This window comes from Pocillopora damicornis, chromosome 13, assembly GCF_964200805.1.
Source record: "Pocillopora damicornis chromosome 13, jaPocDami1.2, whole genome shotgun sequence".
NCBI classification, from domain to species: domain Eukaryota; kingdom Metazoa; phylum Cnidaria; class Anthozoa; order Scleractinia; family Pocilloporidae; genus Pocillopora; species Pocillopora damicornis.
In genome coordinates, this window is record NC_142682.1 from 18,193,792 (window position 1) to 18,207,085 (window position 13,294).

General features: G+C 37.6%; 1 protein-coding gene across 2 annotated transcripts; it reads left to right on the plus strand.

The window, feature by feature from the left end:
- The first annotated feature begins 5,245 nt into the window (after positions 1-5,245).
- LOC113674179 (substance-K receptor) lies at positions 5,246-10,944 on the plus strand. Of its 2 annotated transcripts, XM_027190653.2 has the most exons (3): positions 5,246-5,426; positions 7,391-7,428; positions 9,461-10,944. In XM_027190653.2, the coding sequence occupies exon 3, from the start codon at positions 9,597-9,599 to the stop codon at positions 10,650-10,652; it is 1,056 nt and encodes a 351-aa protein (XP_027046454.2). In that variant the 5' UTR covers positions 5,246-5,426; positions 7,391-7,428; positions 9,461-9,596; the 3' UTR covers positions 10,653-10,944. The 2 variants fall into 2 exon arrangements, with proteins under 2 accessions (XP_027046454.2, XP_089047577.1); XM_089191451.1 differs by lacking the exon at positions 5,246-5,426 and having other exon boundaries at positions 7,290-7,428.
- The last annotated feature ends 2,350 nt before the right edge of the window (positions 10,945-13,294 follow it).

The window sequence follows — 13,294 nt, forward strand, 5'->3', positions numbered from 1 at the left end:
GATTAATTATCATATCTTTCAATAACAACTACTTCTAAAGACTTTTCAAATATGGTTGTTGTTATTGCCTAATTGGGAGAGCATTATTTTATAATTAGTTATGCAGACTTAGTTTGCGAGAGTCTGTTTGGCGCCTCGTTAATTCCCCATGCAACAAGTAGGTTAGATACTCGACACACCAAAGGACCTGTGCATTATGAAAGCTTTTAACAAGGTATTTAAACTCCCTTCTCAACGGTTGTTGTTTTGATGAGTTAATTAAGGTATACCATTAAGTCAATACTTGAGCTGATTTAAATTACCAGCTGTTGTGACAAAAACCTGTTTTATTATTGGATTTTATTAGCAGTGCTCTTCATCTTATCTTTTTGTCATAGCAAATGATCCTTGGAAGATTTCGTCACTAGTAAGAAACACATAAACTTGTCTAATTGTTCAAGTCTCGTGTTTTCTCAATCAGTTCGAGTTCTCTTATTTGACTTGCACTGTACGATGGTCATAATTGTGTCGATGCGAAAACCTTTCGTGAATCTTTTTCTTTCATAAAACTAAATCCAAATTGTTTGATCAAAACTTGAGGGATAGGATTCTCATTTCTTTTAATCTGGCTCACCAAGCAAATGAAAAAATAGGCCTAGTTTGTGAAACGAAGCTTTACATTTTATGGATGACAGAGTTCTTGTTATAAAGGTCGCTGAACTGCGTTTATTTACTTATTGTATGGGATGGAAATGGCTATTGTGTTGTAACCAAAGCAATGGTTCTAGATCAAGTTTGCGCATTTTTGTAATGATTTGCGTCAAAATTCCTTGCCAAAAACGACAACTTGCAATTTGAACTTTTCTTTGAACTATACTCTTCGCTGTTTCGAAGTTTACCATCGCACAGAAATTTATTTCACCTAGACCAGGACAAAGGTCTTTCGGAGGAAAATGGTCGTAAAGTAATTATAACAGTGTATTTCAGGCAAAGCTAGTTGTATCTTCTGCATCATCGATGGCATCGATATTCACGTTATTCTCTTCATCTCGTCTTGGTTTGAGCAAAACGTTATAGGTATGTCCTACGATTTCAAAAAATGCCAAATAATCATAATGATAACGATAATAAACAGCAGTAATGGCAATAATATATCTGAGATACTTTGGACGTTCACTGTAATCGGTGCTCTTTACTAAATGGCTTTGCAAAGTCGGGTTTTTTTTTGTAAATAGACTACGTTAATCATAGTTACCGTAAGCTTGGAGACAGACCAAAAAGAGGAAAGACCTGCTATGAAGTGAAATTGGAGACATTACGGAATCTTGGACATTCCACTGATATTGGCTTCCCACATTCTACATCAACGTTATAAATTACAGCATTCAGGGGTAAGGAAACGATCTGTTTCTGTCAGTTATTTAGGAGCAGTTTTAATGTTCTTCGTAAAAACTATGACGGACAGTAAATATGCAATTCCTCAACTTCTTGCAATTAATATAGCACTGACCGTGAGGAAACGTGATGTCAATCCAGTGGTGCGACTACCACGCTAGCGTTCAGCTCGTCTACATGTTCACATAAAAATCTTCATGGTATTACCAACGGCCTATCCTTCTCCAAGTTTGGGTTCTAGCGCTGTGATTGGCTTTTCGCACCATTTCAAGACTTTTAAGCCAAAGCTGGTCATTTACAAGATTTGTGTCGACTTTTCAGTGACTGAGTTTTCTTTTCTATTCATAGCTCAACTGTTCAGCTCAACTAAAGCCCCCACTTACGCCAAATTTACTTGGTTATTACTTAGCGGACATTGTTCGTTTTGAGAAAGGAAAGTTTCCCGGAAAGCGAAGCTCAAGTCAGTGAGCTTCGAGGAGTGAATAGTGTCCAAGGACAAATACATAACCACATTTTCGCATCAAATGGAGGCTATTGTGTTCATTATCCTTTAAATATTTTGCAATTAACGCACGGGGAAAAATTTCACTAACACCTTACTCTTTGCTGCGTGGGATGGTAACTTTTCAGACTTAATGAAAAAACAGGTACGACTTAATAAAAAAAGAAACATCTCCCCCTTCTGTAACAAACACAAAATGCTCTCTCGTCTTGCCGACTAGATTTTAAACGAAGACTTATCTTAATGGACGTAAGGTTTGAAAATTGGGGAATATCACGTGGAGTACATTCTGGGATATTTCCCTTTTTTAGCTGAGGAATTTTCGGATACACGATGCGTCTAGATCAGTCGCGCGCGAGCAAAGAAATCTGATGGATTGTAAAACTTGGCATTCCCCAGGTTTAGCTGCGGCATATTTGCATTGGTCATATGACGCGTCAAACCTGAATCCTGCACGTGCGAGAATATATGATAAACTATAATCATGTTTTTCTCAAATGCGATCTAAAATCGCTGCTACTGGCAAATATAATCAACGGATTGAGGACATGCTTCATATAATATAGTATCAATGCAAACACATCCATGTACACGAATACCCGACTATCAGAGAGATTACTAAATTCTCGTATCGTCATCAATATCCCACGCGGAATATAACAAACTTGAAAAACAACAACCAGTATGATGAGGGTCCTAACAAGACTGTTTCTTCGTTTATCGCGGGCCAGGTCGAAGGATCTCTTTTGCCATCGAAGAGTTTCTCGTCGATCATGTGGAATATTTTTCACCTGGTCAGTTTTATGATTGTCATCTTCGAGTGCATCACCTTTTCTTTCCTGAGCCGCGAAACGGAGAAAAATATTTTCGCTTACTTTGTGGCCCATGCAAACATACGCCCAGATTTGAACGCTTATAGGCAAAACAATGAAAACGACAACCAGGTAGACTTGAAAGAATTGACGAAATGTTGTCGACGGAAAGTTGATTACGCAGAACATTTTGCCGTTGTACGGTTGTATGCCAGAGATAACTGCAATGGGTAGAGCTGTGGCGAAATAACAGCTAAACCAAGTGACACAAATCACGGCTCTAGTAACAGTCAATGTTATTTTTTTCATCATGGGTTTCACAATTGCTCTGTATCTCTCCAAAGCTATGGTCGTGTGAGTAACAACGGAAACACAAACAAACACATCCTGAAGTGGGGTCAAAAACTTGCACATAAACTCTCCAAAAGGCCAGTGATAATAAATTTCCAAAATGCGCAAAGGCGCTGCTACAAAGGCAACAGCGAGATCGGCAATGGCGATGTTCATGATTAAAAAATTACACGGAGTTCGCATTTCTTTCCAGCGAAGGATCGTTACGATAATCAACAAATTTCCAATGAATCCACCAAAAGATATAAAACTGTACAGAGCCGTTGCAATGGCTAAAAATGGCCCTTGTGGAAACACCATTTCCTGATAACGTGCCATCTGATGAAATACAGCCCCCGAGGATGACTTAAACTTAAGAATCTGTGATTTTCAATTAGTGAGCGTTAATCTACCTTGCTGCACAAATAAGAAAATAACACCTTACTGATCGGAAAAGCTCCAGATTCGTTTAACTATAGCTATTGGTCAGTTTACTTTCTTGAAGTGTTGATTACAAGACCACGACGTCCACGATGGCGATTTTTTTTAATTAAAAAAAAATTACGAGGGGTCCGCATTTCTTTCAAGCGAAGAATGTTAAAAGTAATTAAAGAATTTCGAATAAATCCACTGATAGAAATAAAACTGTAAAAAGATTATTTCCTTACCAAAGTAACGCCTTCGCGGGAAAAGCTTTTCTTGTTGGCTTTTTATGTGAGGGTGGCCGGACAACCTTAGTAGATGTCTTAACTGATTCAGCAATTGTTATTCCTGCAGAATTAACTTTCCTCGTTGTGTACAACGTAATAACACGTTACCGACCAGGACGGCTATAGATATCATCAATGATTGGCTTACTGCGTTTGAAAAGTGTTAATTAAATGACCAGCGGATAGACACAAAATAATGTTTTTTAATTATTGATCACTGCGGTAAGAAACATTTGAAGCGAAAGAGAAACTTAAGGATAATTTATATGATTGATAACTGTCATAGATTCAGAATTTAAGCTGCCTCGTTTGAAGAACAGGATAATAACACGTTGCCGGTCTGGAAGACTTAAGATTCCTTTCACGATTGACGAGTTTGCTTTGGTAAAGTGTTAATTAAATGAAAAACAGAGAACACAAAGAAAATATAACATTTCTGAATTATTTAACACTTCCGTAAGAAACAAAAAAAAAAATCACAAAAAAAACAAATTATAATTTTAGTGCATTTTCAAAAGGAGGAGTACGGTATTAGTTTTAGAACTTAAGAGGAAAAGAACGTTTTCAAAAATAATTTTAAAACGTGGCCATCTCTTTTTTCGGTAAATACGTGTAACAAGAAGCGAAAACTAAGGCTTTCTTCCGCGCTTCTTTCCCGAGACACCTGGGCGCCTTAAGTGTAAAGTGTTTCGCCACCAGTTTTTTGGATCTACCGTAAATAAGCGCTTTGATTTTAGATTCCTAGAAATGACAAGAAATTATTCTAGTGCGACGTACAACAGGATAATTCCATCTTGAGAAATTTATCATTTGCCACAGTTTGTCATTGCCGTCCATTCCAGCCTTCTGCATCCTTAACTGTCCACGTTCTCAGTTTATTTTAAGATTTTTTTATGTAATTTAAACATCTCTATGACGCTATAATATTGTGACTAAGCTTTTCCCAAGACTGTACAAAGGAAATTATCTGCGAATTTTCTGCGAAATCGAATAATATCCACCGGTTTAATATGTATGAATCAAATATATATATATGTTTTGTATCACCTCTTATCTGCTATAAAGTTTATTGATATTTGTAGGGAGAAGTTCCTTTATTGCCACTCCTTGGAAGGAAATGTTGAAGAGTCAAACGCCTCTTCACTCGTCCTTATCGACACTACTACAAAATTCAAAATTCAGGGATTGTGGAAACATTAAAAAACAGAAAGTATAAGGTGTCATTTTGGCTGAGGTTGGTTATTATTTTAAAATGTCGCTGGATAAACATTTAAAAGTACTGCGGTACGTTTCTCGACTTTGTTCTTGTCACTAAACATGAAAAATTGCTTCAAAACAAGTTTCGCGCTAAAATAAACATGATAATGTATTTTTGAGCAAATTTAATAATCCGAGTATATGCTCAGGAAACATGTATGATTTACATTTGCTAAATTGATTCGCTCCGCCCTGATATTTACCCCAATTTTCACCAGCCAGTCACTAGTTCACACTGTCCGTTGATTTTGTTTTTTCCCACTTGTCTGTTTGGTTTGGGCGCATTATCCGCAACCTCTCCGTTGGGACAGCGAGTCATTTGAAAAACGCTTATCATTTGTTTTCAACTACGTAAAATGTACGGAAAATAAGCAAACCGGTCATCAGGAAAATAATCTTTTTCTTGGGTAGGAGCTCTCTTGTTAAATCTCGAGATAGCAGGTATTTTTATGTAAGAGTTAAATATTCATAGATTGATAACGCTATGGAAGAAAATTAAACGATAAGAAATATCTACCGCGGAAAAGGAAAAAAATAGCCCCGGAAAATATTCCCCGGCTGTTTTGTTTTCTCGTTTCTTTGATAAATGAAGTTTTACAAAAATTTTAACGTTGTCTAAGTCCCATTGAGTTTCATTGTGTTCCAAAGCAGCGGCGGCAGCTGACTGCTTGTTGTAATTTTAATGGACCGAAGCATGGCTCTCTAATTGCATCTTTTATTTTCTCGTCTTCTCTGTAAAAAAGCAAAACTCCCATGCAGGTTTATTTAGACTGATGTATTTTCCAATCAGTTTAATTTCATGTTTGTAAACGGCTGTGATGTTCGATCGCTTGTTAAGAAATTTTTTTTTCGGAAGGTTTCAACTCTAAGGAAAGAGAGGCCATCAAACCACGGAAAAAGAAAAGAAAAGAAAAAAAAAGGCGAAAAATTGAGATTAAGTTTATCTCTTTCTTCAGCGTATTTGTGATAGATCTAGGCTTTTCTTGTTAGCGTCGATATCAATATAACTATAGGATGTTGTGGTTTATCATAGTTCATTAATTTTTTAGTTATTAAATATGATTCTGGGCTTACAATTCGAGTCTAATGAGAGAAGGGAGCGAGAGGGGAGGGTGGGGCAGGGAAGGGGAGAGCGGGCGGGGGGCTGCGGGGGAACTAAAAACAAGTTTCATGTAACGATATCCTTCCCTCGTCAACTGTGGCAAATTTTGACCCTGTAGACAGATGAAGAACAAAAAACGAAGGTCTTTCTAACCTGATAAATTTTGATGCAGACCAGGGTGAGGGAGAGTTTTAAAAAAACCCCGGCTTGGTTTCTGAACCTTTTCAAGTACTTCACATGTTTCATCCTTTAGGACACACACTTTTCGTCATCCTTTTCTATACCACGACTCGTAAAATTCCTTTCCGTTGATGGGAAAAAGAAACTTTTTCAAACGGATTATCATCTCAATTCGTAAAAGCATGAAATATTTTCGGGTCTCAATTTTTACGAATGATCCTTGATCCGCATAAGTTTAACGAGGTCTTTGATGTGAGAAGTACTGGTACTGTGCGCTTTGCCACTAAACAATTATAATATCTGAGAAAATTATACGTCCTTCCTTGATTGTAACACTTAAACTCCCAAGGTCTGGATGTGAGACCTCTCCTTAAGCTGCTAAACATCTCCTTTTAAAATGGTAACGAGAATTTGGTGTTAGATCAAGATAACAGCTTCAACTGATAAGTTTGACTATTCTAACAACCTGTTTGCTGGATAATGTACGAATATCAAAGGGAGAAGATATATGTTAGTCACTTCTGGGAGTTAAACGGCTAATCATGTTCTGCTTCTCAAACATGAAATTAAAAAAAAATTTAGTTAATCCCATCTAAAATTTTAAGACGCAAATAGGAACCAATCTGCAAAACAAACCTCCCGCCAAATTTTCATGCCAAATAAGTAATGGCCCTTCCTTTGTGAAAAGGAACGTTCCCCTCGTTTCGGGTCTATGACAGAAGTGCTCGTTCTTCAACGATGGTAAGTCTTGGCAGTTTTCTTGCAGATTATTTTGCCTTTTTTTGCCATTAATTACCGCCTTCAGACAAGGATTACCAGCCCCTCAATTTTCTTGTTATCGTACGTGCTTGGGTAAAATTTTGTTGAGCTGCGAGGTGTCTCAGTTACCTGTGCTGGTGCTTTAAGCTGTCAGCCGCATTTTGCGAGATATTTATATGGTAGCTCTTGGACACCCTGCAATACATGCTTTGTGTTGATTGGAGACTTCAAAACCTCTTAAGAACCCTACACCACCAAAATATACACTTATCAGATCGTATCTCATGCATTTGCCCACAGACCCTATAGTCCGTATATTTACCGTGAATATATCCTAGATACTGAACGTAGCTATTTTTTCTAGACTGAGTTAGACGATTCTTCAACAACACTTGCCTCAGGGTAAGTAAAACTAAAATATTTTTTTTGCAAAGATTTGCTTGAAAATTTTCTTATTTTCCTTTGCTTAAGTGCTTCCGATTTTTTGGAATCTAAAATTATCGTGAAGGAAATGTTTTTTCTACATTTCTTGTTCTGCTGTTACTTTATTTTTATTTGTTTGGATAGTGAAAGATGAAACAGCGGGGAAATAACTCGATAAATCGAGTCTGAGATAACTTGCCTCAACGTAAGCTTTTTTCTTGCATTTTTATTATATCGTTACAATTCAGGGGTCAAAATTATCAACTGGTGAATTCGACAAATGCCAAATCGCTCAAGGTACTTATTCAGACTGTAATGACCTGGCCTAGCAATATCCTTTCCTCATTTGGAATTGTAGCTTCATTTTAAATACGTATTTTTTATTATCATTATTTTTTTTATGTTGTCGACGTTTTTGGAACATCGCGCCTTTTAGCTTTTCCCTGAGTTAATAACTGAAGTTATATGTTTAATTCAAATCAAGTAGAAACTTCAAACAGCGATCGAGGAGCATACGAGAAAAACAAGATTGAAGTTCGTCGCCTTTCAAAACCTTTCATTTGTTTCGCGTGGGTTCTTCTTTGTTTGCGGATAACCTCATTTGCCTGTCAGTCAAAAAAAGTGCAAAGACAACATTGTTTGCCCTGTAAAATATTTACAATGCCTTAAATATTAAAGAATGCTTTATGTGTTTCCAACATGTGACACATGACAAAAGCCGTGAACAATTGATTCGGCTATGGAGCAATAAATTTTATCTTTATTTGGCCAAATTCCGTAAACGCTGGACAAGCACTTATTGCAAGGATTTGTCAAATTTAGTAATTAGCGACCAAACTTTTTTTTTCAAGGTTTCTTTACAGATACGTAAAACATGACGATAATTTCCTCTTGATGTGGCATTTTTCAGATAGATCTCGTTCTCTTTTTGATTTCGTGTAATGAAATGATAGATTTACAGAAATAGAATGATATATCTCCACACAGACGCTCCGGATACTTCTGCTATCAGTCTACGGAGGTAAATGAATTTGCCGCCTTTCCGGTAGAAATGAAAAAGCTCTTTGCATACTAAATCACGTTAAGGCTGAAGTTTGCTCAAAGTTCGTGAAATAGCGAAAAACAATTTAGATTGCAAAATTCTAATGATCATAATTGTTTCTTTTCAGTTATCATGAAACGCGAATAAATCCATATGCAGGGACAAAATAATTTAACCTTGTTAGTTTCCAATCAAGGTACTGAAATGATAGCAGTCCGATGATGTACACGAATTTTGACATGGCCTCAAAGTAAGAAACGTAAATAGCTCTTCTTCTTGAGTAGAAATGTAAAGGGATGGCGGAATCTAGAGAGTACAAATCCCATTTTCATAGCCTTTTATTCAGATCTCAATGCTGGATCAAGACATGATGGCTTTATGACCAGTTAAATGGACGGAAATACGTGATACATTGAAGTCCAAAGAATTTTTTTACCTAATTTATTTTTAACTAATTTATTGTGGAAGAGGAGCTCCATGTTCTGCTACATTTTTCTCAGAAAGGTTAAAAAGCGAACATGAGGACAATTTAAATTTTCTACTTTCTGCATGGGAACAAATCTTGGATAACATGTTTGCTGATCAGAACAATAATCCAATGCAAACATGGCGAGGACCATTTTAGTCAACGATACACGAGCTATTCAGTTGAGCTGTGGGTAATTTCTTACGATTTGCAGTATGTATTTCAGGATACGCAGCAGAACAAATTTTCTTTTTTTTACGGACTCAATGTCTCTAACAGAGACAAATGTGCCGCTGCACAAAATGGATTGTTTTAAAACACACAACTAGACATTTTTTCAGCCACCGAGACTCAATTTTGATTGATTAAAAAGTGTCAAAGATCTAAGGAACAGTTTTAAGCCAATAGAAATAATAATTGAGGTGCGCCGCTTTAATTTCGTCTCTTATGTTTTTGACAAGCATTACACTGATCAAATGATTCTCTTTGTGTTGAATGGGCAGGTGGTGACACACAGCTGCAAATACAAGATGCATGGTTGTTAGATAAAGAACTTATATCAGCACATCATTCTGCTTGTTGGACAGTTCCCTCTGGCGTTAAAAGTCACCGGTTGAGTTCGCTCGACGCACAACCAGAATGCAGGGAGGAAATTTTACGCACCCGCAAAATGTAACTCAATTTGACTCGATATCCAGCTATACAGAGCTTGCTCCACCATTGTTCACTGCTATCATAAGTGTGGGTTTAATCGGAAATTTAATGTTGATTTACACCGCGCTCCGTTGGCCAGAAATGAGAACACCGTGTAACTATCTGATCGTCAACAACGCATCTGCTGACCTCTGTGTGGTTCTCATTGGAGCACCTATGCGGATTGCTGAAGTGTACCACGGATGGCCTCTTGGAGAACTAGCCTGCCAGATTCTTGCACCAACTCAAGATGTTTTCGTCGTGGTGTCGGTGCTAACTTACACTTTGATCGCGTGGGAGAGACACAGAGCTGTTTTGACACCGTTCAAACCTAAGCTAACATTGAGAACGATAACAATCGCCTCCGTTTCCATTTGGATTGTCTCATACCTGAGCACAGGACTACCAATTGCATTACATTGCAACTTGCATACTATTCAAGGAACACCACGATGCTTGGCAACGTTTACATCAGACATTACTCGACAAATCTATGAGTCTTACTTGGTGATCTTTTTCATAATATTGCCACTCCTCCTCCAGACATACGCATATTCTCGTGTAGTTCACTGTCTAAGGCGCAAAGGATTAGAGAGATCTTTCAGTGGCTCCACGAGAGGAAGCGTTAAAAGAAAGAGCAAAAAACGTAAGCTCATTCGGGTGACAATACTTATGATGATACTATTTCAAGTTTGTTACATACCAAGAGGTGTGTTAATGCTCCTTTACGAATTCGCGCGCGAGCTAACGACCCATCCATTTTTTGGAAGGATCGATCTTTTTTTCATGGCGCTATATTATGCCAAACATGCCATCAACCCGATAATATTGTTCACTGTAAGTACAGATTTTCGCACTCGATTTCCGTGTAGATTAACCAACGTAGGAAAGTGGAATTTTCCTATGTTCAAAAGCGTGTTCTTAACTCGTAAATCAACTCTGAGTACTCCCTTCATGGAAGCTGAACAAAAACAGCCTATTAATGTTGAGGCGAAACTTTAACGAAACCACTACAAAGACAAACATTTGAGTTGGGGTCAATTTTAAAACATCAGCGTCTACAATTTTCTTTTTTCTCCTGAGATTTTTGAAAGAAAGCCTAGAGTAGTAATAAATTTTGCACGAGACATCTCCCATTACTTTGTGATATAACCATTGCATTCTGAGAGAAAGCGAAGCGAATTTTTGGCTTGGGAGATTTACATATATCTGTCGAGGTAATTAAAATCTACCCGACATATACAAGTACTAAGATGAAGAATGGACCACAAAAAATAAACATTAAAACAAAACATGGCGTGTCCAGTGTCAACATATATCTAAGTTCAAGTATGGAGTCGTCTCTGTGAAAACATTCCTCTCCAACACGTATCACTCTTTGACGGAAAATTTCTACTGAAAATGAACCAGAGTTTACGAACTTCCAGCTGGTAAAACACGTGGCAGCAGATTCGTGGGTGGGTGGGGAAAAGTTATCTCATAGTAAGTTACCTTTCAACGAAGTGAATTTTTGAAATAGCTTCCCCGATCTCGTTGACGAACATGAAACACGCGCGTGTTCGCTGCTGTGATTAATCGTACCATTTCCTTTTACCAACTGGCGATGCAAACACTAACGTAAGAGGGTGAGTGTTCAAAACTAATTTAGAGTGCAGCTGTAGAAAATAACTGGACCTCATGATTATTTTATCGGTTGGTTTAACTGGGGTAAACAAAAGATTACCAGGATTAGCTACAAGCGTTCTCAACGCTTTTTTAGAAAAATCAGCGTTTAGCTTAATCTTACGGAGGCTTAGCTGTAGATGGTTTCGAGCGCGCGTTTGCAAAACAACGGTAAGGCCTGTTTTAAAGAGGGTAAGTTGCGATAGTTTTACCGCTAAATTTCCTTACAATGCATAGTAAAGAAATGTAAGAACAGACTAAAAGAAATGATGAACAAAAGTTATTCATGATGGCTCAGAGTGGTGGTGATCGTAAGCCGAGATTGAAGCATGTGAAACTCCGGGCCCTTTCCTTAATTTTTCTCCAACCACCCAAAATGGTTCACATTCTGACCACCGGCGAGATTCACTTTTGAATTATATCACGTTCCGCGTAGATCGCGCCAAGAGTAGTGGCGCAAACCCTTAATATTATATATTTGAGTTACTATGAAAACACTGATGATTGATCGAGAGCATTCAGTCAATATACAGTAGCGTGTGAAGTTTACATCATAAACCAATATTGGGTTATTATGTTGAGTTCAAAGTCTTTCCAAACCCGGCCTAGGTCCTCGTTCGCGTAGTGTTCTCAGACTTTAGCAAACTCAGAGAGAACTGTCCTGTCTGTGTTATCTGTCTCAGCCTCCGACTTTGGCAGATAACTCACACCTCGGCATTAATAATTCATGATATCTTGCTCGACTTCATCTGATAACTGCTTAAAATATATTTACACCCGCTGCAATCAGCTTATCTATCATAACAATTTTATTGAGGTTCAGTAATCTCACCTCTCATATCCGACCACAAATCTGGAAAGTCTGCAATAGATAACATTAAATTGACAAAGAATTGATTACAATAGGTGCACTGCAATTTAACTCATCAAACAGAAAGCTTCGAAAAACAAAACTACTAAAACACAAATTACAGTTAAAAGTGTGGTCAAATCACTGATAATGAGTTTTTTCAATGCCTTTAATAGGCTTTTATGAGAAAAAGTATTAAGCCATTCATCAAAAGGGACTTTAATCAGTCATGACGGCAACGCTATGGATGACGTCGATAAAAAAATGAATTTCAGTTTTTAAGCTAGAATTTCGGAAATGGCCGCACGCGTCCCGCCACACGTCAACTTCAGCATACGCAAATAAGCAGCGTTGAGTTCCAAATGGAAATAAAAATAATTTCCTGTCGCGGTTTCCGCACGGATACGACGCAACATTTGATGCATTTGGTGTTTTCACGTTGTTGTTTTGCAGAGGACGGCTAAGAAATGTACACAGTTTTAAAACGCACGTGATAAGTTATTTTTCTGCACATTAGATCTTTTGTTTTGCCCGGTCCTCGTTGTCGTCGTCGTTGTGGTTTGCTTAAGGTCCCTGATATATTATCTAATCAACTCCTTAACCCCCAGAAATGATCAACTTGTGTTCCAACTTAGCTGGTAGGAGTTTCTATCATGATCTGACAACAAATTCTCATAACTAATTCATAGGAAAATGTGTAGCAGCTAGAAGGGAGAATTAAAATTCAGATCTTGGGTGTTAGAGTTTTACAAAAGTTGGTGCACGAGTAAGAAGCTGCCACTCTACCATAGTCTTAGTTAACAACTATGTACAAGTTATTTTCGGTGTATTTGAAGTGTGCTCAGAAAAAGTTCACTCGCATAGGTGTCAGAAATCTGTTCACAGCAGGTCACTTTCATTAAAAGTGATAAACATTCGGTTCTGCGAATCATTTTGATCAGTTCAATTCCAATTTTTTAAATAACCCTTTTGCCCGTAATAGCGACTGGCATCTAATGTAAATGTAACGAAAACAGTATGACGAATACGTTTACTGATATTAGGGTGGAAAGACTGAGATAAAGAACTTAACTTAACTTCTAAAAATTCTTCGCGATGACAACTGATGTTAATAAAGCTTCAATGCCTTTCC